Source organism: Leuresthes tenuis, unplaced genomic scaffold (assembly GCF_036924035.1).
Source record: "Leuresthes tenuis unplaced genomic scaffold, fLeuTen1.0.hap1 SCAF_3, whole genome shotgun sequence".
NCBI lineage: Eukaryota > Metazoa > Chordata > Actinopteri > Atheriniformes > Atherinopsidae > Leuresthes > Leuresthes tenuis.
The window spans coordinates 14,683,031-14,710,869 of record NW_027325357.1 but is presented as its reverse complement, the minus strand read 5'-3'; the positions used below and the strand labels follow the sequence as shown (position 1 = coordinate 14,710,869).

Genomic DNA, 27,839 nt, shown 5'->3' with positions numbered 1-27,839 from the left:
AGCTATACCCTAAAAAGCAAGTATTTCATCAAGTTGTAAACTATTGGCTGCATTTTATTTCCCAGGAGAACAAAGTCTCGCTGCAGTTTTTTTTTTTGTTTTGTTTCTCTTTTCTTTTTTTTCTTTTCTTTTTAAAAATCAGATACAGTTTTTCTTGTTGTTGTTGTTGTTGTAAAGAAATGACATTGATGCTTTATTTGTACACCTCTACTGGAGTGTAACATCTGCTCGTGTGTGTTGGCATGTAGCCCTGAAAACTCTTTGCATGTTTGTACTGTATAACTGCACATGAACCTGCACTTGTATATGAATGTGTGAGTGTGTGTATACAGTATCACTCCAGAGGGAGCGATTACTTTGTAGGAGATCTTCTGTCTTTTGTGTTACTGAGGTAGAATGAGAGATTAAGAAACTGAGGGTAACTGAGGTTTCAATGAGGTCTTTGTGTCAAGGCATACTGGTAATGTCAAATACAGATCAGAAATGCACAACAAACACAGCACCACAATTATTACTGAGTAGACATCATGTTCCTGAATAGTTCTGTACCTGAGGTTTCAAAATGGTGTAAAAGCACTGTTAAAAGTGAGATCCTGAGTGTAGTAAAATGACATGTCAACACTGGAGTTGACCAAAGTATGTATGAAAGGTTTCTTTGCTAAATTAAATATCCATTTTAAACTTCGGGCAACCTTTTCTTCAATCAGCTTCGGTTTGGAGGGAAAAACTGAACGTTACTCATAATTACAGTGAGATTGGAGTCAATGTAATGCGTTGAGGTACTTTTCATCTTTTAGACTGGATATTTATTTTTTGTTTAAGCAAACCTTTCACACCAACTTTCACAAGAATGACCAGCACACCTTGTTTATGTTGTAACAAAGTTAAAAACGTCATGTTTCAAGCACTTGATATAGAAACATGTTAAAACTGTTCAGCTTGGTTCCTTTGTTTCTCTTAACTCCTCTCATTTTAGCCTGCAAATCTGACCCCTCTCCACACACACATGCACACACAGACTCACCCATACACACTGAGAGGTTCAGGACTGCTGACATTGTCAGTGAATAGGTAGTTCGACATTAAGGGAAAGCTTGCCTCCTTTCCTTGTTGTGAAATTTTTGGAGAAAAATAAATGCAAAAAAAGAATAGACAAGGTTTGTCTTAAATGTATGCGATACAATGTAAAAACCAGATTGACTTCTATCTCTTGGGAACAAAAATAAAGATGTTTATTAATGAGTTGTGGAGATGCTGCCAGTGAATATTTACCTTACATTCAGACAGGTGACAAATTAAAAGAAAGGGGGGTTGTTACTTGCATGGATTGGGTTTGCTTAGAGTGAAAAGTTTAAAAGCAAAACAGTTATTTTTGACAAATCGTCTTTATCTTTCTTTTACCTAAGCATTTATGACCTCGACAATGCTCCCTTTCCATAAGGCACGAGGGTCACTGGAAGGTTTGATTAGAACATGAAATTCTCCGACCGCTCACAACATCTGTCTACAGATTTTAGATGGATGTTTAAGAAAAGCAAACTCCATCATCATCAAGCCACCAAATGAAGAACTATCTGTGGGAAGAAAGGAGTCCCATCCCTTCAGTTCCATGGAGGCACAGTGAGGCTATTCGGCCACTAAGACACTTAGTGTTGGGTTTTCTTTAGAATTTGTTACCCGTCTGTATTTAAAAACAAAACTCGTCTCCTCAAGAAGCAAGACAATGGATACCTTTCCCAAAATGTGGAACTACACCTAATCAAATGGGAAAATACTTCAATGTTAAAGAAGAATTTGTCCACCAAAAAGAAAACACAAACAAAAAAAACCTCTTCAAGGCAACAACAAATCCAGGGTGCTGTTTAGAACAGGAGAGGAAACCACTGTCTGCCATGATTTGTGAGTGTGAAAGTGTGTGAGTGTGTGTGTTCCTGAATCCCCATCACAGATAGGAGTCAGGTTGTACCCCCGTTTGCTTGAGGCCAAACCTTGAGGTAGGTAGAGAGGTATCTTATCTACTCCCCTTCCTCCTGCTCAGGGACCTGAGATGACGAGGGGCCCTCTTCAGCCTCCTCTGAAGGGCCCTGGAACAAGAGGGCATCAAGTGGCTATCAGTTATTATGTCTGTCTACTGACTCATGATGCTCAGAGTAATGAATCAATACTAGAAAGAGCCCGAGAATACAAAAATGACTGTTAAAACTTCATTGAGTGCTTGCGTGCGAGGAAGTAGGTTCCGGTTGTCAGACCTAGAAATGTGAGGAAGACGACGGTTACATCAGGAAACCAGAAGACAGGGGAAGAGAGCAGTTAGATCAGGTTTCCCCTCTCTACACTGACTCATTCTTCCCCTTAACGTGCGTGCATCTGAGAAAGGGAGTCTGTCTCAACGGTTTCAGTTCTTCAAGCATCTTAACCTCTTTGACAAACTGCTAAGCAGAGAGGATGCGATAAGAGAGACGAGGGGCATCACAGGTAGTGGCTCGCTTTGGTGAGAACCGTTGTGCAACGTTTTCTTTTGGTGAACGAATAAGATGGCTAAAATAGCGCAACGTTTCTGAGAAACACGAGGTGTATATTCTCCAAAACTGGATGAGGCGAGAGGATGTTTGCCGGTGCATGTGGGGAATTCAGCACTGCCGTTTGCGAGTTTCCAAGAATTCGCCACATCACCATGAAGTCGGTTCACAAAAAGCCCAAGAAGCACGTGCAGTCATGAATTTCCAGTCAAACTTGCAACAGTAACAAGAAGTTTTCAGCAGTTTTTGCTTTGCCCGATAGTATCTAATTCCACCAAGGACTGAGAAGTTTATTTCTGCGTGTGTCTGTTGGAGGTTTAGGGAAAGAGAAGATCTTACAAACGAGGTATAAATGATGCAAGTAAAGATACGCCGCGTGCAGAGTAATGAATACCATGAGTTTAAATCCACACAATCATGTACATCACCTCAATGGAAGGAGCAAAGAAGGCTTTTTAATTCACTCTTTGTTTTAGATTTTTTGGGTTTTGAGTCCTGGTAGCTAAATGCAGAGATATGTCTCTTCTCTATCGCTTACCAAATGTTAAGGAGAAAAATACAGTTCTGCATTAAATCTTTGCTCCATGATGGAGAAACTAGTTTAACTCTAAGTCGTTCATTAGTTTGGAGGCTTTAGTTTGCATTGTTTTTCCTTTGTATTGCTCTATAACCCTTTTTTTGTTAACATATTAGAATCCCCCCACTTAGTCCAATGGTGGATAGTAATTAAACATATTTACTTAAGTACTGTTTTAGAGTAGAGTGTTAAAGTATATACGAGTGATTATTCACCAAAAGGTGAAGATATTAACCGTATCCCCCAAATCACGTGATTTTATTTTTCAATCAAAACATTCAAATAAATCAAAATGTCACATAAAAATGTCACATATTTTCTTCATTTTTGACCTGTAAAATATTTTAGGGCCCCTTTGGATTTTCCAGCTTTACTGTAATCAACTAGAAATGAGGAGGCAGAAAGACCAATTGAACGCTAACTAATAGTTTAACAACATTTTCTTTGCTAATACGTAAGCATTTAACTACACTTCAGCCTTCGCTGCACTTTTACATTGCCTAATCAGAACGTCTACTTGACTTGAGGAGTATAGAATGGTGCTTTGATGGCAACTACTCATAGTTCAATGTTATCAACCCTGCAAATCAACACTGCAGCATACATGTAACTTACTCTAGTCAAATGATAAAAGTGTGACACGAAACGAGATTACCCCAACCAGAGGTTGAACTCTTACAAACTCTCAAAGTTTGCCCCACCCTCAGCTTGATCTAACACTTGATGTACTTTAGATTCTTCAATTATTAAAAGAATGAAAAGAGCGTATGTGAAAAATGATTTATTAGATCTGTAGTAGAGGAGTTTTACACAGGAGAGCTTCTATGGTTAGTGGCTTAAATGGCTAAAGGGTTCTACCACAAACCCACAACTAAGTTTGTTACATTATAAATCATAAATTTCATATACCAGGGAAAAAGGCTGCAAAACTTAAGTGATTTGCCTCACTTCAAGCAATCATTCTAAGCGATTGTCTTTAAAGCCTTATTTCCATTTACCGATACAACACAACAGCTGCGACCTGCGTCTCAAAGTGCCACATCAAAACAAAACTGGACCACCCCACTGCCTCTTAAGATTTCATTTTCCTCACCTGCTGCTCTTCAGTCACTTCTGGAACAACTTTCTGGGGCTGTGAACAGAAAGGAATTAAACATGAAGGGAAATGGGCCCACAAGGACTGCAAAGCTCCAGCAGAAAGAAACAGTGGAAGCTTTGCACGTACGTGTACAAATCCATGTGTGTCAGTGCATGCTCCATACCCATTTCCTCGGTCTCCCTCGTGGTCGTCTCTCCCCGACAGGCTCTACTTTCTGAGAAGGAACAGACGAAGGGTGGAAAAGGTTTGAGATTTTAACAATCCCACAGTTTTCATTTGAGTTTTTGCAGTTTTAAGCCGTTTTTACGTTTGTGTGGGGAACATCCCTCCCAGGAGGCTTTATGCTGTAAACTATCATGATGTTAGCTAAACAACAGTACTTACAGCCTGGTTGTTAACAGCTGCAACAAGGCTCTTTGGTGCTAAAAAGCATTTGCTTTCCCTCTCAATCAAATCTCTTCCTCGACATATCAGCTTATATATCCTTTCCCTCTGAGAAATGTTAAGAAATTTACCAGAATTTGAAAACACAAAGAACAGATCAGTGTGATTGGCATTTCTAATTGGGATCTCATGCATGAAATGTCTTACTTTCTCACGTTGTAACAAGTTGAACAAGTTCAGTTGCCTGACAATAATTATTTTGTCAGTGCTGGTAATGTTTTTTTTTTTTTAAACAATCAGTTTCTTTTGTGTCTCCCAACAAAATAATGATAAAGGATACTTTTTCACACATTATATATGTGTATATATATATATATATATATATATATACATATACACAAAAAGACTACCCAACTTCCAGAAGTTGAGATCAAAAGCATTACATAATGCAAACATTCAAGTCTTTGCCAGTCGTCTGATTTGAATGGAAAGCTGCCAGAAGAAGCGCTTTTTCAGGAACAACAGGCTCCCTAAACCTGCCAAACATCAACTGTAACAGGAAATTGATCAGAATTGTAAATCTTTTCTACACATTGACTGGGTGGTTTTTAAAGCCAAAGAACCAAAACTTCAATGACCACAGCGTCTCAAATTTGACTTTGGGTTAAAAGTCATAGATTTTCTGACATTTTACGGACAGAATGATCCATAGCATGGCATAGCTGCCATAAAAACCCATATACACCTTTAAACATCTAACGTGTGTCATTATTTTTGTATTTCCAATGCACAAAAACTACATAAACTACTACCTTTTTTTACTTTTGTTTGAATACACAACGATAAAAGCCTTGAATCCAAACTTATATGCAGGTTAAAGAGGTGAATTCTATTGCTGAAGTATCCATGACTACAAAGCAATTTACCGTTGTAGCTGGAATGGAGGAGGTGGAGCCAGTTTCAGCCACGTAGTATACTGATATATGATAAACCATAAGATGCAGAGTGAAATTTGAATCATGTTATAGTTTTATGCCGACTGCCCCGATCGGTTCATCTTTAACGGTTGACTCGCAGGCTAAAGCATGAAATGTAAACAGTGTACTGATTCAACAGCAGCTGTACGCTGAAACTGACCCCGACGGTGGCTGCCTTAAAGTGTCCCACAGCAAACACAAGTCCTCCTGCACCACTGAAACTAATGCAGATGCACTTGAAACAGAAACCACGCAAGATTATGTGCAGTACAGATAGTGATACTATAAATGACCCTGTAAGACAGATAACCACGAGGATTATCAGAGGTTCTTAATTAGACCTGTGGTGATCACACTTATCAGTGCCACATTAACTGTAATGTTTGAGTGTTATGGTAAAATGATTTGACGATTCTGACATGATCTTTTCAGACATTTACACAAATGTGAAAGTGTTTGGATCAGTTTTGGCACCTTCAGTGCAGTTTTGGGGCCTTTGTTCTTGCTGCCTTTTGGTCGTCCTCTCGGTCGCTTTGGAGTCGGTGGTCCAACAGGCTCCTGTGTGCACAAATCAAAACTGCATTAGCTATCATTTGCCAATAGTGCACACATACGCAAGTCAAGTTGTGCTGATTTCATTTCACTTTTTGACATTTCAAAGAAATACTTATGAGTGAAGGCTGAGATCAGAGCTGAGCACGGTCACCTACTCTGAAAATTGAGGTTATACCTGTTGCTGTTTCCGTGGTCGACCCCTGCCCCTGCGCTGAGGCTCATCGGGTGACTGGGCAGTGCTTGGCTGAGGAGACGGCTCTTTGGTCCCACTGTTACTCATGCCTGTGTCTGTCCACCTGCTTCAAAGAGTGTGGGCATCAAAGCCTGGAGCAGTGGCCTCGAGGGCTTAAAGAGGAGAAGAGCTGAGTATCAGGAGCTGGAGATGTGATCATAACAAGAGAAGAAGTGGGAAAAAAAATGACTACTTTTGAATGCAGCGTTGCAATCATCTTTTACAAATTTGGGATAATACGCTCTAATCTTCCACCTCAAATCATCTTCTTTTTGCACAATTACCAAGAGGAGTTCCAATCAGAGCTCAGTGTGTCATCACAAGGATAATTTCGAATCACACAGGAACCTTTTCCAAGAGCGAGCGTGGGAACTGCTCATATATAAGCCTTGGCACCAGGTTCATCGGAACACAGACAGGGATCTGGCAAATGCAGGGAAACATGAGAGTGGTGTACGGAGACTAAAAGTAGCGCAGATATTCACAACTCAATCTGCCATCCAAAATCTGCATCTACTGTACTGAGCTGTGCGTTTCCATCTGTCCTCTGAGAGGTATTTCTCAATGGGGGGCTGTGAATGCTGTTGGTGTGGGGATGCTGTTAGGGTCAAACTTTTATGACTGTGACAATAACATGCAAGCACACACACACACACACACACACACACAAATGAACGACATGGAAAAGCTTAATGGAAAGAATCACAAACAATTAAGAAACCTGAGAGCAACAATCAGTCACATGAAACCTGCATCTGTTTTAATAGGTTAAACGTTCACTCGAGTGCCAGTTTCTAACTACTAATAATTGACTTTACTTTCAATTCTCATTCATGATGTGTTTTGGGTTTTAGGAATTATTGGACAAAAGGAAAGACAAGCCATCTTAATAGATTTTGATTGAATTTTGCAGTCCTGTGGATGGATTAATGTATCAATTAAATGTTTAATTTCTGCTTCAATAACCCATTCATTTAAAAAAAAAAAAAAAAACGAGCAGCAAGTAGTGACAAAGGTTCACCACATGATCCACGATGACATCTTCCAGTTGCCTGATGTGTCTAACCAAAAACCAAAGGGAAACCATGGTCAGTTTCTCTCTTCCCCCCCCCCCCCCCCCAAAAGAAAAACAGAAAATGCTCACATTTTAGCTTAAAATTATTGTCTGACCAGGTACGGACTGTTTCGGCTCGAGCTGAATCCCTTGTGTACTTGAAACTAGTTTAGTTAAGCGCAATTAATCCCAACCGCATGCAATAATATGGTAAACAATGTATCCTTATGTTGAAACACTTTTTTTAAAATGTAGTTAGCTGTATCATTAGCTCACTTAATTGACTTCTTATTAGCAAAATAAAGCATGCATATCTTCTTGAAACTAACTGTTGGTAAGGTCCCGAGGTGGTCGTTTACACGACGTCCAGCTCCGTCAGGAATGTGCCAAACACTAATTGTCAACACAGCCTATCAAAACGGCCGCACTGAAGCAGGAAGTCGGAGTAATTTGAGAAATACGTCCTCGTAGAAACGATTTAAAGCCAAACGAGACGCACGACGTCGTTTCGTCGCCAATAAACTCGCTTCGGAACAACAAGCGCCGTGGTGCACTTCTTCCTCTGCAGCAGCTCACCGTCCACTCTACTTGTTGGTGTTTGGCAGTCAAGTACGGGACTGAATGTACTTTTTGCATATGGGCGGCAATGGCAACCATAAATACACATTATTGTGCGGCGTTAAAGGAGGCGCGCGAGGCGCTCGAGAAGCGAACCCGTGAGTTCAAACCTCCGACTTCGGTTGAGTAACTGGCACATGTTGACGCCAAAACAACAGTCGAGGCCATCGGCGTTTTAAAACGTAAAGTCGGCGCTCGCCAAACAACATCCTCTTGTTTCCATCACTTGCGCAATCGATTCTCTTAAATGTGTTGGGTTTTGTGGGCGATAACACAACAGGTCCGGAGAAATGGATGGACCGAGTGGCAAAACGAGCTGGAAAAAACTTTACCAAGGACAAAGGCAAGCAACACAGGTGCAAAAGCTCTGCTTTCAGACCAGCCAGGCTGAACAGAGCCTACATGTATACATTCAGGCTATAGGCTCCGTGTTCAGGCTGAGTAATCCCGTTCATGCAGCCAAACGCTACACAGAGAGAGCAGAGGAAGTTCAACTTACCTTATGTCGGTTTGCAGTTTTACCTGGAAGTTCACACACACTCCGTTCACTTTGTGCTCCTGCACAACTATGAAAATCTTAGTGTATCGACCGTCTCATTGGCTGAAATGAAAGGGTAATGTCTCTCTCTCACTGGCCCTGTCTCTCTCTCTCTTTTCCTCCCTCCTCCTAATCGGAAATGTGTGTGATTCCCCCAGACGTCCAGTCGCGAATACCCCAGATGCAGTATAGTGGGGGGTTGTTGCAGAGCAGTATGCATTGCATACTTTCTCTATTAAAACATGTTTCAAGAAAGAACGAGGATAGGAGGGTTGAAACAGAGGACCCCGCCCCGAGCAGCTCACCGGACCACCCACTTGAGAGGGAGAAAGAGGGAGAAAGACGGGCATTAGACTGGAGGGTCTGGTTCCGGGGTTCACAAAGTGGGGTCTGGGGGGCTGGGAAGTTCCCCAAAGAGGGGAGCAAAAGGTTCACTTTGTTTCAGTAGAAATCATAGTGAGAGAAGACTATCTGCACAGTTTCAGGCAGAAGTTTCTCTTACTTTCCCTGCCGTTATCTCCCCACCTACAGTGTTAGAGATACACAGTATCTGTAAGTCATAAAGGACTCTTGTTTCGAATGGAGTTTCTCAGAGCAAAATCTTCTGAGAAACAACTGCTTGTGCATTTGTTGGTGAAAAATTTGAGCTCAGTTTGGCTCATTTAATCATGCGCCTCATGCAAACAAACTTCACTTTACAGCAACATTACTTTTGCAAACTGCAGGGACTTGCGTGTGTATATAAGGAAAAATACATTGTTTTCAATGAAGTTTTTCACGTAGAACATGTCAAAAGTTGCACTCTCCAGTGTTTTAACGCATCTACACTTTCAAGTCACAGTGGTTTTCTTGCAGCTGCAAGTAGAGTTATTTTAAAACACTAATAAAAAAATAGATTTTTAGTATCAAATTTAGGTTTCCGTGGACCAAAATGAATCCCTCCCTTGTAGTTTCAGTTTTGCATTTCTGCATGGGCTTATGATTGCTATCCAATTAAAGTCTGAAACCACACCTAAAGTGATTAGTGTATTTTATTTGTCTCTCTGATTCTCAAGATGTAACGTTTAAAGGTCACACAAATTGACAAATGCAGATGAGAAAAGTTGGAACCACAGCGAACCCGCATTCCAGGGGCGGCTAATACTGGACTGCTCATGGAGTCATGTCAGGTGAGCGAGCTGGCATGAGACCAGAGCATAAAGCTTTACGTTACCAAGATGAAGCACAGAGCGGAGTTTCAACCGTTTGTAGTGTCGGTTTCATGATGCAATTCAGAAAGTCTCAGAGTGAATATCCACTCAAACCACATATTCAGACCAAAAAAAAAAAAAAAACCCATGACCTGAATGTTAAATTCCAAGACACCAAATGTTTTTTTTTTCTTATACAGCCTACACAATTCCTCAGCTTATTATGATAAATCGCATAAAACATTTGCATTATTTTTTCTCTCAAACTTGATTAAAACTTTAGTCAGGTTTCCCAGAAGTTTTGGCAATAGTTGCTGAGAACTTGTAGTCATACATGAATTTGATTAGTCATTTCTAAATAAATTACTAAATGGAAGTTGAAGAAGATGACACTGATATCATAACTGTCAATCTGGCATTTCCAAACTGTCACTGGCCAGCATCAGACCGCCACTGAATTTGTTTTAATATCGTTCGTTGCTATCTCTTTTTCTTCTTCTTCTTCTTAAAAAAAAAAGTCAGTGTGTAAAATATTGTTGTGACGATCAACAAGTGAAATGAAGAGAGACGGGGGAGGGTTTGCATGGGAGAGAAATTGTGTGTATGTGTGTGTGTCTACAAATGAGAGAGTTCAGTGGCCTTCTGCAGTCTGAGATTTGGTTGGACTCTGATCTTGAGGTTTATTTAAGCTGAATTCCGTGGGCTCATCAGGACCGGGTTACAAAAATCCTCCTATAGAACTAGAAAGAATGTGCAGCGCATACAGTTCTGCATAAGGCACAAAGGCATGTCTTTAGAGGTGGGGGCAGGCATCAAAAGACAGGCAGAGGAGGGATTTCTTTTAGAGGCTGGGGGCAAAGAAGGTATTTCAGAGCTCCATTCAAAGCCAGCGAGAGCAGGGAATGCGTACAGTTTTCTGATAAAGGGTGCATTTACTGGGGATGTTTGGAGCTTTAAAACTGCTGTAAACCTGCACATATCCTCTGTCATTGAAAGTTAATTAGCTGCAGTTGTTCTTCTCTGAACCAGATGGGCCACAATTCATTTAATGCACGTTTTTAAAAACCTTTTCAGCCGTTAAATTTGGCAGCAGTTCACCGTGAGCCCTCATATGTGGCAGTAGGTGAAATATAACATTTACAAGTTCATAAAACAGTTGTCATAGGCAGCAATTTATTACAATGGTAGTTAATAATGAATAAAAAGTTATGATAATGATATAGAATATATCCTCGTAGGAGAAGTCAGGAAAACTAAACAGAAAGTGTCCCCATAAATTTCTATTTTCAAGATAACGCTTCTCCAAGTTGAAGTGCACATGGAAATTCATTTAAAGCAGCTATAAACGAACAAATCGAAATGTGATGCATGCATTTTCTACACGAACGAGGGTCTAAATTTTCATGACATAGTAAAGTTACAATGTGTATATCTACCAGTTTTTAATGTCAGAGACGTCTGAGAGAAGAAAAAAAATGTGCATGCTTTGCAAGTGTTTCTGATGTATCAAATCAGTTCTGCGTTAGATGGCAGCATCTGCCGCTAAGCCATCTCCATAACCTTCTTGATCCAGTCCACGTATACAGACACACGGATGAAAATGTTGGGCTGCCCCGGGTGTCCGCAGCGCCTCATGGGGATGATCACACCCTCGAGTACCCAACAGTCCCTGTTCTGACACGCCAGAGGGCCGCCGTAGTCTCTCTGCAGAGACACAGAAACAACACTCTGGAGTCATTATTTGTCTCTGTTATGACTGACTGTCACTGCTGAGGTTGGAAACATCTTGCAGTCACATCTTGCCCAGTTCCCTTACATTATCCAAATGGTGAATGTGTTTGATTTATAGGAACTTATAAATAACTGTATGTTCTGTGCTTAAAGTGATTTAAATCATCTAAAGAACTTCTTTACCATCAGTGTTTAAGGGAATAACTCACAATGCCTTATGTGCATTATTCCTTTGCATTAAAGAAACATTCCCATGTTTTCAGAAAACATATAATCCTATTTTTGACTGCAATTTGCAGGTTATGTTGTTCGCTAAGTATATATATATATATATATATATATATATATATATGTAAAATGTGTGTTTGTAAAGTAACTTATTAATTTCATGTGTTTTACAATCCAGAAGAAGAATGCTTTTATTCTCCCCAATATGCCCCTATAATAACATGAGGGAGAGGCTCTGCTTTAACGCTCTGTTTAGGATGGGCAAAGTTATGTGAATGTTGTGTTCATACAAGTTGAGTCCAAAGTTTTTTCTAACCGAATGGAGCTAACAGAGTTAGTGTTCCTAGAAATTGAACTTAACCGATGCTTCTGTAATATTGAAACCCAACTATGGCACTCATTTAAGACAAGACGATTATGTACATTTGATGGAGTTCCAGATAGGGCATAGACGTCAGACTGAGCGGCTCAATGTGTGCAGCCACATCAGCAGGACCATTGCCATCAGCCTGCCAGGAACCTGGCGTACAAGCCTGGGGGGGGGTGGATTGTGATGGAGCGGTGAGAGATTGTCTCTCGATGGAGAAGGAAACTGCGCTCCATAAGTTTCCTCGTAATTGAATAGTGTGTCTTTCATTTCTGTCAGAATTTACTTTCCTGCTCTTGCTCTCTTGCTTTCTATTAGATGGTGTGAGATATGACTAATAGCTCCCAAGATGATCCTTGGTTCCTTCGTAGGTTCCATAATACATCCTATTGCACACTCTAATAGCCCTCTATATCTTGTGTAGTACTCTGATATGTGATGTCAAACTTTACAGTACTGAAACACAATGTTCAAATAATGTCAGCAATTATTAGCTAATGTCTATAAATCGTACTCAGACACGTGGATGAGAAAATACAAAATAATTTCTCATTGATGATTGGAAATTTTTCTAATCCTCATTCTTCCCAAGTGTTCCTGATTTCTATTAGATTCATAAGGCTGAGGTCTGTTAAGTGTATGTTATTTGCATTCTTTTTCTTTAAACTCTTAAGCATCAGAACTCCTGTGTGCTTGGATTCATATCTCTTATTGTTAAACTCTTCCTAGTTTGGCTGCTCTCCCTTATGCTGTCTCATGGCTGAGCTGTGTTTTTTTTTTTGTTATCATATGTTGTACAAAACTGATACTAACGCTGCTTTTAGTTGTATTGTATTGCATATATGGAAACATTTATTCTAAAGCCGTGTTCTTGCTGCATGTCCACAGTTTTAGTTATGATTCTCGGTAACCTGCAAGTTGCATTTCAGCCAAGAGTTTCTAGTATCTGTTCAATGGAAATCTGCAGCTTGCAGCTGGTTAGCTTAGCTCGGCTTAACACAAACAGAATATGAAACAGCTAGTGGAAACAACCTGATTAGATACATCTCTACAAACACATCACACATTGTAAAACCAAGCAAGCAGTTTGGTTTCAGAAATTCTAAAGTACAGCAGCTATTTTACCGTCTTCCTACTGAACTGAATTAAGCAGCTGCTGGCTGACTCTTCACATTTTTCAAACTGACATTTTACAAAAACATATTTGCTCGTCTTGAATTTGATGGTAGCGAGACACACACACACACACAACATTGTTGGGACAGGGCCATGTTTAACATTGTGTGGCATCCCCTCTTTTTTGTAACATCTGTTAACATCTAGGAATTGAGGAGACTAGTCGCTGGACCTTTGGGAGAGGAATGTTGTCCCACTCTTGTCTGATATAGGATTCTAGCTGCTCAACAGACCTGGATCTTCTTTGTTATATTTTGCTTTTAATAATGTGCCAAACATACTGCTTCTTTTTTTGCATGATAGAGCTTTCACCAGCATTTGTGGACAGCATGGTAAACTGTTCACATATAATGATATCTGAAAGTGTTCCTTAGCCCATGCAGTGATTTCCATAACAGAATCATGTCTGTTTTTAATGCAGTGCTGCCCGAGGGCCCGAAGAGCATGGAACAGCCAATATTGATTTTAAGCTGTCTTGTGCACAGAGATGTCTCCAGATTCTTTGAAGCTCTTGATGATATTATGTGCATAGATTATATTGAAAGCCTTCACAATTTTATGTTGAAGAACATCTGAATTTGCTACATAATTTGTAGACATTGCCTCTGCCATCTTTACTTTTGAGAGATTCTGCAACTCTAAGGTGCTCTTTCAAAGCCCAATCCTGTTAATGATCTGTTGCCAATAAACCTACTTATTTGGTAACATGGTCCTCCAGCTGTTTCTTTTTAGGACCAATTGTGTTTCCAGCCTTTTGTTGCCCCGGTCCCAACTTTTTTGAGACACGTTGCAGCAAAAATTCAAGAGAGCTAATATTTATTTTACGAAATTGTGAAATGTCTCACTTTCAACATTTGATTTGTTTTCTACGTTTTCTTGTGGATTAAATGTCGGTTTGTGGGATATGCATTCGGTTTCAACATTGTTTTTGTTGGGGTTGTATAAACCCTGTCATTGACTAGCAACCCGAGTGACAGCTGGAATAGGCTCCAGACCCCCGTGACCCAGAATTGGATAAACATATAGACAATATAGACAATGGATGGATGGATGGATGGATGGGTTATATAAACGGTATGGCACTCTAGCACACTTCGACAGGTATGAAAGAAATTAATTTTGGGACATCTTTAGCCTGGTTATTAAGTACACTACATAAGCGCGATGCCCCTTTCTTGTTTCTAGTTGTAGAAGGTTGTTGCATGTCATGAAGGAAAAATAAAAGATCTTTTAAATTAGACACATTTTCTCTACGGACACCTACCTCACAGGCACCGACTCCACCCTGGAAAGAGTTTGTGCACATCTCGTTTTCACGAACACGACCTCTGAAGTATCTGTTGCATTCTTTATTACTAATAACTGGTATCTGTGCCACATTGAGAACAGTCTCATCCCCCGTCCCTTGAAAAACAGACGGAAGGAGACGTTAGCATCTAGCGTGCTTAGAGAGCTGGAGAAATGAAAAGGACGGTGGACAGATGTTGAATAATTTTACAAATAACAACGCCATCTGTTGCTCAACAGTCTCAATAGCTTTCTCATCAAGATGCAACATTAATTCAAGGGCAGAGAAAAGGTGCTTGTTCTAAATTAGTAATCGATTTTCATACATCTGGATAGATGCATACCGTAGCAGCATAAAATGCAGCACACAGTTCAATGTCAAGCTATTCTTTTTCTTATTGTCATACTTGCCTTTTGTCTCACCCCATCCTGCGATCTCGCAGATTGTCCCCTCGGGCACTATGTACCGCTCAGGAGGGAGGCAGATCTGAGAAATGCGCTCATTGACCTGGGCAGGGCTGCAGGCAGAAAGAAGACAGAGTCAAAGAGAAGTTACTTGTCAAAACTGTGCATATGTATGCAAACGAGGTACTTCACAGTACACACTATTCCAGTTGTAGCATGACCAGCTGAGATTCAGACGGTCCACAGACAATCTTGGTGAGAGGAATGGTTTGCAGCCCGGGTTCTTGTTCTTGCGGATCACGAAAAAGTGTTCCCATCATCGCAGAGTACCCGGGCAGGTCAACATAGCTGTGCACACAAGGAAACAGGGACCAATAAGCAAAGTGTGACACTGTGTGGATATTACACCTTCGTAAAGACCTGAAACCATCTTTTAGAGGGTAACATACTCTAGTTAAGTTTCAAGAAACATTCTATAAACACACAAATTCATTTTGTGAATGACCAAAGAGATGCAAAATTCAGCAAAGAGACATAATGTAATGAGACACATCAAATGACTATGAAGATGCAGAAATGCACACAAAATGAGAAACAATGAACAGAAATACAAACATAGTGTTTTCTGGAATAGTTGAAATGATAGCCTCCTATATCTTTATCTAAATACTTTTCCTTAAGCAGGAGGAATGCATAGACTGCAATAAGAATCCGAACACACTTACACCAAGCTTTGATGTGGGTCTGCAGTCATGAAACTGCAGCTGTTCACAAAAAAAGAGAAAAACCCACAAAAAGTGCTTGAAGCCTTCATCTAATACTTTCCTACAGTGCCTATATTATATTACTAAAATAAAATATATTGTAAAATATTAATTGCCAAGATTGGTAATTCAAAAAAGAAAAAAAATACCACAACAGTTAAACACAATGTAGTATAAGGTGCTGAACCTCCTGTGTTTAAATTAATCTGTATGAATCCTAATTAATATGAAAATATCAGAGCACTCTTTTGAATGTTGTGGCCTTCAGGAACTCTTTGACAGCATTGTCTCCTTTACTCATACAAAGGATGGTTGGAAATTTCCAATTTTAAAGTAGATCATAAAAGAAAGAAATTAAGCCACAGAGAATTTGTCTCATCATGGCTGACACTTTCTGGGTCATTTCACCCAGTTACAACCTTTCCTGAGCTAAAATGACTTTACAATCGCATCTTTAGACTGTACAAAATATGGATGTTGTCTATGGAAATTCGAATAAGGTGTTCTGCATCACTCTCTGGCTACACCAAATATGGTCACTTCTGCTGCAAAAGACCAAGATGGTGATGACAGAATAGAGAATTTGAAGCTTTGGAATGGTAGTTTAAACAAACTGAGACAAAATGAACTATTAACACGCAAAATTACATTAATGAGATGGAAACTGACCAGAAAAAGGTGTATATGATTAAATAAGCAAAATGAAGATAGTCACCACGGCAAAAATAAAAAAAAACACAGGCCTGTTGTCTCATAATCTGTCTGTGTCGCTAAATTTCACTTTTTAAAACACTGTATCTCTTTTTTACTAATACTAAAGCAGTACAAAAAAACCCACACAATTACCGTGCTCAATCAAGAAATATTCATAACCCTGTAAAACAGAGAACTGGCCATATTGACACACTTATGGTTTGGATATGATAATTAGTGTCTGAATGTTTCATTCAGAGCCCTTTAAATGAATTACCAGGAGGAGAAACACTGTTTGGTGCTGATAACCCATCTGGGATTCACCAGAGATCCCCCACAGAAGTGGTTTCCTTTCCTGCACACAAAGAGAACAGACATCATTCACAGCGCTGCAGAGTGTGTTTTGATTGTCCATCACCACACGTCATCAGACTGCCAGACTGACCTGTCTCTGAGGCTCACTGTCCAAGGTGAGTTCCCAGGCATCCCGTTCACGATACGCATCCTCGTTATCGGGACGCGGTCGTCTCTCTTTCCGCACTCACTGAACTCCACCTTCTCTGTGTTCACAAAAGCATTTATCATTGCAAAGGCCGGGTGTGGAGTCTTGTGTACAACATGCTCCGTGATCATTCTCAAACTAACCTACTGGTTCTGTTAGGGACACTTTCTCTCCAGCTGTTTGAAGACAACAACAACAGAAATGCTAAATGGCCTGTTAGAAAAAAGGAGCTCTGGAAGTCCATTACACAGGGTATATTTGACTCAGAAATCAGAGATGTGTACCACACTGTTTGATGGCACAGTAGTCAAACTCCGTTTTCAGGTCTGTGGTGTAGCACCAGGGTCCGTGCTGATCCCCATCTGGGTTACGACAGTAGTTCTCTGTCAGATTGGCCTCAGGGTGTGTTCGTGGGTTTATCCTGCAAGATCACACAAATCTTTTTAAGGCAGATGACATAAATGTCACAGATTTTGGGCTGACATCGTAGAAGAACAGTGTTATTGAACAAGGACGTTTTCTTCGGTTGACTGCATGCTCAATTTATTCAACACTTTGAGCACAAAGGATTTTCAAATCTTAAGTTCATATCATATGGATTTTAGACAATTTTAATATTAAGGGCATTTGTGTCAGAAATATGTTCAAAGATTGTACTTGGTTTGGTGAGGTGTGTTGACGTTCCATTTCTGGCAGGTGATGCCTTTACGAGTTTTGCGGACCACGCCTCGGTAGTTTTTCCCGTTTTCATGGTAGCAGTCTGAGAACAAAGATTATTGTCATTTCAGTGACCATAAAGAAGAATAGCAAGCCAGTGACACTGCCAAAATGGGATGTATCGCCACAGAAATAAGGTCGACCACCAAATAATGACCTGACTGAAATTCTACTGTACAACCAGCGAGGAAAGAAGCTGCACCATTATCAGCAGCATTTGGAGGATGTGGTTGCTGCTCAGTGAAAGTTGATCATGAATAGATCAAAAACAGACAGGTGGATCCATCGAATAGAAGGAAGGCCTTACTGACCACTTTCCTGAATATTTGTGAAATGCAAATCATAAAAATTGTCATTTTGTGTCACTTACTCCTTACACTTACTTTAAAAGAGAAAGTTAGAGCTGAGAGTTAGGTAGCTGCTTAATAAGTGTATATATTGTCCTAAGAAAGATACAATGACATTTAATTTTGAGATTCGAATAATTTTGTATTCCTCATAGTGCATTACTAATTTAAACGCATAAAGATTTTTTTATCAAAGTAACAGTTTCCATCATGAGCACAAGAGACAAAAACAGGATATAGTGAAATATCTGTGGTATTTGGCACTATGTATTTATAGATATCTTTAAATTAGTTACCATATGCTGCTGGTAGCTAACACACTAATTAAGGCTGTGGTAGCATGATCCTCCTCATTCAAGATGAGGGATATGTTATGCCTTACTTTAAAAGTTACAGTGTCGAATTGATAAAGTACACAGAAAATCTTTAACACGTATAAACAGATGACGAAAAACCTACATTACCTGATTAAAACTGAAAATAAAACATTCCCATGGGAGTTTTTGGCACACAAGCGTTACAGCTCTGCACGTGGTTACGTGAACATGCATCAAGTATTGGCACCAAAGGCTCATCTTTATTCATTAATGTCAACTGTGATCTATTCACTGGATTCATATTTGTCCTCAAAACTGAATCGAGAAGTCGTACCCTCAGCTTCTATGTCGTCTGCACAGCGTTTGATCTGCAGGCAGAGAGCAGTCCTCATCTCTGATACAGATGTGAAGCACCAGGGAGCCTCTGATCCATCTGGGTTACGGCAGTAGTTCTCCTCCAAACCTCTGAATCACAAGTAACCCAGAATAAACTTCACGCAACAAATGACACGTCACTGAAATTAGTTGTGTGGCTACATTTAAAATGTAGATATCATGTTGAATTTGTAACTTCTCATGAAGATTGATAAATTAAATAGTGGTAATCAGTACTGGCGCGATCACTGTCGTAAATAAGTTTGATTTTCATTTATATATGTAGTCAGGGAGTGACCCGCTTTTCATTGTGGACTGTCTGACAATCTATCATCTACTGTCAACTGTCAGTCCACAAATCAGATTGCAAGAATTGTCCCTGCAGAAACACTGTGACATTAATATTCATGAGCAGACATTCATGTTCAAGCTCTGAATGCAGTAAAAAGAACAAAACCAAAGTACTTACTTGCACTCATATGTGTTTGGGTAAAAAGGGTGTTCATGAGGATACTGGGCGTCCCAGCGCTGGCAGGGTATACCTGATGTTGTCTCATTTACTTTACCGCGGTAATCCTCCCCACGACCACGGAAGCAGTTAGTGGTGAAGCTGGAGCGCTGCCGCTTCTCCACACTAACTTCAGCTAGAAAGAAGGAATGAGAAGCAGAAAAATAAACTGTTAAAGGTACAAAACAGAAGCCATTAAAGCTCTCGTGGGTCAGCATTGGAACTGACCACCACTCAGAAATGTGCATCGCTTAATGTTACTTGAATGTTTTCTTGAACTGTAATGCATCATTCTGCCCATTACAAGGGCAGAATGATGCATTACAGTTCTCTTCCTGCAGTCATAGAGGAAGGACAGTTTCTTCGTGCTGCTTTTCATAGACTGGATATGGTCGTTAAGTCTGGGTCTAAAAAGTGAAGTCAATGTGGAAGTGTCTTAAACCTGCATTCTTTCTAACAAACAGCTGCCAACCAGTCTGACTGCAGAAAGAAGTCAGACTGAAAAGCCGCAGTAAGAAAATGACCCAACTTTACAGAAAACACTTTCTTGTCAAATGTATGCACTCATTTGCTAATTTATAGATTTTTCAAAACACATTGTAAAAAAAAAAAACTAAAAAAAACCCTTAATTTATTGACATACAATGGTGTTCGTTTTGTAAATTTTGGTCCCCTTTAAAGTAAAATGGATAATAAAGCAGAATATGCTTAAGGGTGGGACTACCTTGTGATTGAATAGTAACTACTTTGGATCCCATTCAGATTCACCACTCATTCCCCACATTTAGTTATGAAATACGAAAGGGACTAATTTAAAGGTGACCGCATCCATCTTTTAATTACAGTCAGAGTGTTCACCCGAAATCCCAGTTTTTCATATATATGAGTAAAAGTGACATCACGGCCAGTTTTGAGAGCACTTGTGGTCCCCTGTGCAACCTGCAGAGCCCAGTTCTGGCCACAAGTTCAAAAGAGAAATGAAAACCACGTTGGAGACAAATTTTATAACTATGCATGCACACAAGAACTGTCACTTTGAATATAGAGACAGGCGGCTCTGTAGGGTCTTTGACTTCATTAAGCAAGAGCAGAAAGTTCTGGAGACTGCACTCCTACAGGTGGTTGTATAATCTATACCTGAACAATGGGACTGATGTGAAAAAGGAGGATGTTCTTCAGGTATATTTATGAAGGTGACAACTTGCACAATTTTGACATGTGATTTGAGTTTCAACTCATTAAGAAATACATATTCACAAAAATCAGTATGATTATCTTTACTCATCACAACAAAATGGAGAACCACCTGTCAGTTTCCTCATGCTGTCTGATGTATGAACGTTATAGCCACTGAAAAATAAAGCAGTGGCCCATGACTTTTTCACACGTTATATTAAGTCTTGAGTATGAGTCATTAATCTTGTGGCCAAGATTAGTGGGAGCTCTGTGTGGTAACCTTGATTGTGGGATACAGCAACATGGATTGCAGCGATGCACATATTGTATACCAAGACTTTTTAGTCAAGCTGAGATTAAGTGTTATAGTAGTTAAAGAGCAACTGACATCAATAAATTATTTGAGAAATGAATAAATAAATCAAATGTCATTTTAACTTGAACATTTGTTACAGTGAAGTGTGAAGCTGAGCAGATTTTTTAAATCAACTTTTCTTTTTAAACTAATTTTTAATTTATGATAATATATATTTATATTTATTAGGTAATGTCAAGCCAATCTTACAGACCACTTTTAAAAACAACTGATGAGCAAAGTTCCCACAAGAGATTCTGAGATTAGCCATAGAATATGATTTACGTTAATGACTAAAATAAAAAGACAAAACCAGATTCAACTAAACTAACGTATGCAGTAGTTTGTGCCCTCTCAATACACCACAAGATGGCGCTATTATATGCTTTTTTTTTTCTTTGCGTTGTCCTGATGATCTCATCTGTCACTGGAAAAGCCCATGTTGCTGGATTCCTGTTGCAAAACTTGTGTTGAAATTTGGGAGAGAACACTGAATCCCCGTTTGTATCCATTTATTTATATTATGTCCTGACAGCATGTCCTTTATTCAAACATTAATGTAGCGGCTCAACCTCAGAATAATTAACAGGAAATTGTATTAAGTGTCTATTTAACTTTGTTTATAACAGGGTAAATTGTAGAAATAATGAAAGCTATTTCACAACAGAAACCTGTAGAAATCCAATTCAAACTGTGATAAGCTGTATGAATAGAAACAAGCTGAAGGGATACTTTTTAATTAACCTTCCCTGAGCCTGAAACCCACTGAGAAAAATCAAGGGTTCAATCACTGACAAACATCTGCACACTTCAGCCTGAAATCAGACAGAATCTTTGGTTAAAAGTCTGAAATTTCACATTTTGGGAGGTAATTAGCACAAAGACTGAAAAGACTTTTTTTTGGATTTAATTATGTTGACTTAATGAGACTCCCCAGTTCCTGGGTATCCCAGAGCGCTAGCAGGAATCAACTCGATTTAGCTGCCTTTGTTCTGCCAGAGGGAGCCAATGACCAAAACAAAACAGGTGGGAAAAAGCAAGCAGGGAATTTATAACGTGGGGCAGCACTATTGTACAGTCTGACAACTAATTTCTCAAGTAGCTGATTAACTGTTTTGTCTATAAATGTTTACAAAAAGCAGAGGTGTTGCCAAGCGTGGACATTTTTTTTTAGACTTAGAAAACATGAAAAAGTTTGGTGTTTTGCACAGAAAAATAAAATGTAAGCGTATTTCTAAGTGTGCACTTACTGCATTTCCTGATCTCGCAGCTCTCTCTCTCCACCTCAGGGTCTGTAGTGTAACACCACGGCACAGGAGAGGCATCAGGGTTACGGCAGTAGTTGTCATCTAAGCTCTTATCGGGATACCTAAAACGCACATGTGAGCTGTTTTAATACACCCAGAATGAAAGTGAACACTTGATTTTAACTGCCACTGCAGCAGAGTGTGCTGGCGTAGATGATCAACCAGTTGGGCATGTAAACGCATACTTTTCTGGCTGGTAGATGTGTTGGTGGGGGTACTGCTGGTCCCACCTCTGACACTCTCTGCCACTCACTGTGTGATCAACCTGGCCCCTGTAGTCTTCTCCATTGCATGTTATACACACCTCTGCAACCAGAAACACAACAAGAGCAACGTTTGAGCTGAAAAAGAAAACATCACATAAGCACAGGAACTATTTCCTCCACACCCCTGTCATTTCCAAACAGCTTCATCAAAACAAAGCCAGTAAGAGATACAGGTAGTTGTTCTAATTGGTAAATGCACCCATCTTACTGTAATTGCACAGCAGGCAGCAGGCAAGCCAGACCTGTGGAAATATTAAACCAGCTTCTTTTTGTGGGTGCATGCATGTTGGTACAAACAATTCAGCAAGAAAATAAAGTTTCCAATAAAATAAATAAATGCTTCTTTGGTTCCTCTGGTTTAAAGTGATCTGTGTAGTCCTCTAAAAGTCAGCACTTGCCCATAAAATGCACCCAACTGATAAACACCAACTTTATTTTCCCATTCTATCAAAAAAAAGAACTTTTTTTGTGTTCTTATGAGAGAATAATTACCATGTGTGTTTTCCCACTCCAGCAAATTTCCATGGAACCCACTGAAACAGTTCACACCTGTTCACTCTTTTCTTACCATCTTTGCACTGACGGATGTTGCAGCTCTCGTAGCGCCGCTCGGGATCGGTGGTGTAGCACCACGGACCGATACGATCCCCGTCTGGATTCCTGCAGTAGTTCAACTCCAGACCGTTCGTAGCTGTAGGAGTCCATCTGACACAAGGGGGTTTTACAGAGAGCGACAGACCGTCACATATCGCCGTACAGTGTGTTGCCGTTGCATTCACTTTGGGTGTCCAAAATCCAGCTGCTTTTAAACACAGCAGCCCAAACTTATTTATAAGAACAGAAAGTTCAAGCTGTATTAACTGAAGCAGAAAAACATACGACTGAAGATCAAACACACCTGACTCATCACTCACTGTATTATTTGTTTAAACTAAATCTGCAGGGATTTGGAGTTGCACAATGCTGTTTCCAAGAAATCTGGCACACTGTATGAAAAGTAAACAGAAACAGAATACAATGGTTGCGACTAGTTTAAATCACATATCTTATTAACTATTATGAAAACAGCTCTTTTTTGAATTTGGTGTGCACATGTTTAAATCAACTTGCATTGGGGCGTATCTGCCACTGTTCTGTATTGGATCTCAGCTACTCTTCATTTATAGGCTTCTTCAATCATATTTATTTTTGGATAATGTGCTTAATGTTTTGAATCAGTGACTGAGGGGAGTTTAGAATACGACCGTGATATTTCTTCAAGTTCAAAAGTTGGTGTGATATTGTCTTGACAATATAAGCATGACCTTCCCCTAAAAACTTGGACGGCAGCATCGTGCTCCAAAACTACATTCAGCGAAAAGGATGATGCATCTAAGTCTTTTATCCATTGTTTATTTATGTATTAGCTTTTTTTTGTATGGTAGGTCTTTAACTCGGGACACATCTTAGATGTGTTGCTGAGCACATGCAGTGAGTTTCACTACAGAGACACGATCATTTTAATGGAATTGCAGCCTTTAATTGCTGCCTTAAGGCTGAAGATCATGGCCATTCAGTATTAGTTTCCTACCTTATTTCTCTTGGATCGCTGAATCTTTCAGAATCTTTTTACATTGAGAAATTTCTTCTTAAACAACATGTACATTTTTCTTGACAATCCTGTTTGTGTGTAGGACCTCCCCTTCGTATATGTTTTAAGTGTGTTTTGCCTGATAGTTTTTATCAAGTAGATCATTGAAAATTAATTATTTATTATTAGTCCAGTAATTATTAGTCCAATTGAGAGCATTACATAAAATGTTTGTCTTTAATATATCTGTTGTTGGAACATAGACATCCACCTCAGCATCATTATGCATAGATTATGTATAAAAAGTTTTATCATATTCACCATTCACATTTAATGTATTTATTTATTTACACCTTAATTGAGGATAGAAATCTAATCTCTACATTAAATGAATGATCTGTGTCTCACCTGTGATCATGGGGAAACTTGGACCACCACTGTTGGCAGGTGAGTCCGCTTTTCGTGGTAAAGACTTTCCCTCTGTAGTCTTCCCCTTTTCCCACGATACACTGTCTCACATAGACTGCACAAAAAAAAAAAAACAACCAGTCAAACAGCTGATACACGACACTGATCTCTGTAATGTTACCCCATGTGAGTCTCACCCTTCTTCTCGTAAAGGTCACAGTTGACGTTTCTCTTCACTTCAGCATTGTTTCCGTCGCCCACCCAGGGCAGGTGTTTACAGGTGACAGTCGGTCGAGTCTCAAAGTTGAACGCTCTGGAGGTAATGAATGTTTTTACATCAAAGCCCTTTAAAATGTATCAATTTACAATAAGGCACGCTTGTTAGAGTGCCTTTAAAATCATCGATTTGGTGACTGATAAATTGTCCCTCGTTAGAACAGCTCAGTAAACTGTGTAGTTTAGCAGCAGCCTGGTTTTGTGCCACTTCTGCTTTGTAAGCGTGTTCTAATTGTGTTTAAATCAAACAGCTCTCTCCAGAATGGCTGGCATGTTGAGTGAATATGAGCAAAAAAGTCTCCCACAGATATCTTTAATGTTTACAAATTTCTATTTGGCTTTCATTCAAAATGATCTTAAAACCTGTTTATCAAAGGGGGAAAAAATAATGTTGATTTTACAGCATTAGGTTTCTCAAACAGACAAACCTAGAAAATGTCATAGGTAACTTATCCCAGAAGTATATATCCAGTCCTATTTTGCATTCTTAAGGTCTTAAGGCAAGCGGCCCGCTGTGACATCCTCTGGTATTAATATGCCTTTGAATGCACATGGATGGATCACCATCCCCGAGAACAAAGTAAAAAACACTCATTTCCACTATCAAGGCTTAAGAATTTAATCAAAGGAACAGGAAATGTTAGAAATTGGCCTGGAAGAGGATGTGTGTACATCTTCACAGCTTTTACGCCGGGTAGTTTGATCCCCTGTGCGTCCACATGCTGAAGTGCAGAGAGTAAGACACTGATCCCCTTGTCTCTTCCCGTGGGAGGCGAGCACCCTCCAACATCGCAACGCCTCCAGTAGTCTGTGACAGTGTGGGTAACCGGTGAGTAAGTAACACATTGTAAAGAGCCGTGTAAAGCCGAGGTGAGGTTAAAAAGATGCAATATTAATGCAGAACTTTTACTGCTTATATGGATCCACACGCTGTAAGTAGGAAAGTTCGACTGGCAAAATCAGAGCTGGAGAAATCCAGATATTAGTGGAGTCTTTGGGTCAAATGCAGCCAACATCACAAAAAAAAACTGTGCTTGGGCCTTCAGTGCCACTGGGATGTACATGTGGTTATTTTTCTTTTGGCACAAACACCGTAAGGTGGGCTTGGTGTAGAACAACCACACAGAACACAGCTTCAAATACTGTGGTGGGTATTTTCTGTAGTCGGGCTGTTTTTCGTATCACGGAATCCATTAAATACAGAATCTAACATTCTCCATCTGGATGCTTGACATGTGGCTGTGGCTCGACCTTGTTGCAGGACAATGATTGAATAAAAGCTTTGGCATTGCCGTCACAGTCCCCGAGCTAAACGCCAAAGAAATCTGTGGGATGACATAAAGAGAAGAGACCGGAAGCATTGATGATGGAATCTGAAGGTAGCGTCTTCTTCAGTCTCGCTTTCCATCATAGCGGAAAACTCATCTTGGAAAAAAGAGGGTTAGCAAATATCACCTGAAGAGATGCAAATAACTGCAGCATAGAAATATGTGCCTGATGAGAAGACTTGAGACTGCCTTTCAATTACAAGCTATATTCTTGTGGAGAATGAAAGTCAAGTAGGTATCGATTTCACACTTCCTTTTGTTCAGTTCTACTAAAGGGTGCCAATGATTCTGGAGGGTTCTTCATAGAAATGATGGGTGAAGACAAATATGAAGAAGAGCTGTGACCTAACCTTTGAGAGACCAAAATGATCCTTTAAGGTCATAGATTGGTGAACAATTAGCTATCTTATTCAGTAAGGACTCTTTCTGTAAATATATATATATATATATATGTTGTCTACAAAGATTAATTCCCTGACCTCAGTATATATTTTCCTCACAAAGAGTGATATTTTATATTGTCCTATTGTGTGTACATCTTCTATAGCTTTTTAATTTCTCACCGCTGAGTCTAAAGAGCTTTTGTAGAAAATTCCTAAGCACCCATACAGCCAGTGTGTGAGCGAATTATACATAAAACCTTTTTTATTCTAAGTATTTTCTGATAGCGTCACAAAAACAAAGCCTCTCTTTAGTCAGAGGTATAAATAGTGTCGGGGTATAATTCAGAATCAAATTATTACACATTTGGTGCCTATTTGGACTATTTATGACAGCAGAATGAAATGGGATTGGCAAATATAATCCTCACATTTGATTTGGTAAAGGAACACGTCAAACAATGATTTTAATTTATGTGCTCTTAAAAATGTTTGTACATTACCTGAGCTTTTTTTGGTCAAGGCAGTAAGCAAGATTAGACTTTGGATTTTCACAGTAAATTCTAAGACTTTCACCAAACTTTTGTTCTTCTTTTCACAGAAATGCATCAACTTTGTAGGCCAAACACTTCTGCTTGTATACCTGCAGTCCAGTGATTGTGAGCACCGTGTGGCACAGTCCTCCAGATTTATACCTGGCAACATCTGCACTCGAGCTGAGTTCCAGGAGGTAGGAACGAGCTCTCTGCCCTCAGAGCGCTGGAAGTCATTCAGAGGACTCCGGTACCCTGTTCATATATAGCAGAACCACAAACATTATGCATACATGTTGACTGCTGGGATGCGGTCTCTGTCGGTTTAACCCCGGTCTTAGCTGAAGTGCAGGAGATCAGAGGTACCATCTGGAACATTTGGGCATGAGCCTGCACACATATAACCTTTGGACCAAGACTGTGCTGCTGGTTTGTGACAGCGGAGGACCAGAGAACTTCGAACAGCAGCACAGTTTTGCATCTGGTTACTGAAACAGACGCAACACTTCAATAACTTGCAGTATATACCCACTGAGTAACAAACATAGCAATCCTCCAACTCACAAATTAAAAACAATTGACTGCTGTCTTTATTTTAGGGGTTTAACCAGTTTTTAAAGTCACACAAACAGTTTATCTGTAACCAAACCCCATCAAGTATATCTTAAACTCAGTTAAACTCATGAATACAGCATAGAAACTTCAGTGAAATATAACAGCGCATAATTAAATTAAATCAGGCTCTTACCAGTGGCAACACCAGCAGTCAGGAGGATACAGTGCAGTAACAGTTTCATTGTGTGTCCCAATGGTAGATAAGACTATTTTACAATACTAGATGGAAGTCTGAGTCTCTGCTCTGAAGTCTTGCTTCTGTGTTGAGCTCAGATGCTAAACGTTAAACATGAAACCTGCCAGAGAGAAAAAGTGCCACCTAAAGTTAAGCAGGAAGTTAGGAATCCTGACAGAAAAACACGATTAAACACGACCACTCACACGCAAACACTGAGTTCTTATCCAAACAGCCGCCCTAAATCCCAAAACACAGCCAATCAATATCCTTATTAATCATTAATAAAG

General features: G+C 39.7%; 2 protein-coding genes across 3 annotated transcripts; both read right to left on the bottom strand.

The window, feature by feature from the left end:
* Nucleotides 1-423: 423 nt before the first annotated feature.
* LOC140303287 (uncharacterized) lies at nucleotides 424-9,617 on the bottom strand. 2 transcript variants are annotated; one of them, XM_072381985.1, is made up of 6 exons: nucleotides 8,515-9,617; nucleotides 6,287-6,456; nucleotides 6,031-6,114; nucleotides 4,359-4,409; nucleotides 4,190-4,228; nucleotides 424-2,084 (listed from the first exon to the last, which is right to left on the bottom strand). In XM_072381985.1, exons 2-6 carry the CDS (start codon nucleotides 6,389-6,391, stop codon nucleotides 2,016-2,018), a joined length of 348 nt encoding a protein of 115 aa, XP_072238086.1. In that variant the 5' UTR covers nucleotides 6,392-6,456; nucleotides 8,515-9,617; the 3' UTR covers nucleotides 424-2,015. The 2 variants fall into 2 exon arrangements, with proteins under 2 accessions (XP_072238086.1, XP_072238087.1); XM_072381986.1 differs by lacking the exon at nucleotides 8,515-9,617 and adding an exon at nucleotides 6,628-7,449.
* Nucleotides 9,618-10,899: 1,282 nt separating this feature from the next.
* mst1 (macrophage stimulating 1) lies at nucleotides 10,900-27,761 on the bottom strand. Its single transcript, XM_072381981.1, has 18 exons — nucleotides 27,508-27,761; nucleotides 26,870-27,014; nucleotides 24,440-24,555; nucleotides 24,243-24,357; nucleotides 22,833-22,969; nucleotides 22,184-22,304; nucleotides 21,942-22,060; nucleotides 19,122-19,296; nucleotides 18,612-18,742; nucleotides 17,554-17,656; nucleotides 17,181-17,317; nucleotides 17,040-17,072; nucleotides 16,840-16,954; nucleotides 16,672-16,749; nucleotides 15,139-15,285; nucleotides 14,944-15,050; nucleotides 14,510-14,649; nucleotides 10,900-11,447 (listed from the first exon to the last, which is right to left on the bottom strand). Exons 1-18 carry the CDS (start codon nucleotides 27,554-27,556, stop codon nucleotides 11,286-11,288), a joined length of 2,130 nt encoding a protein of 709 aa, XP_072238082.1. The 5' UTR covers nucleotides 27,557-27,761; the 3' UTR covers nucleotides 10,900-11,285.
* Between the last annotated feature and the right edge of the window lie 78 nt (nucleotides 27,762-27,839).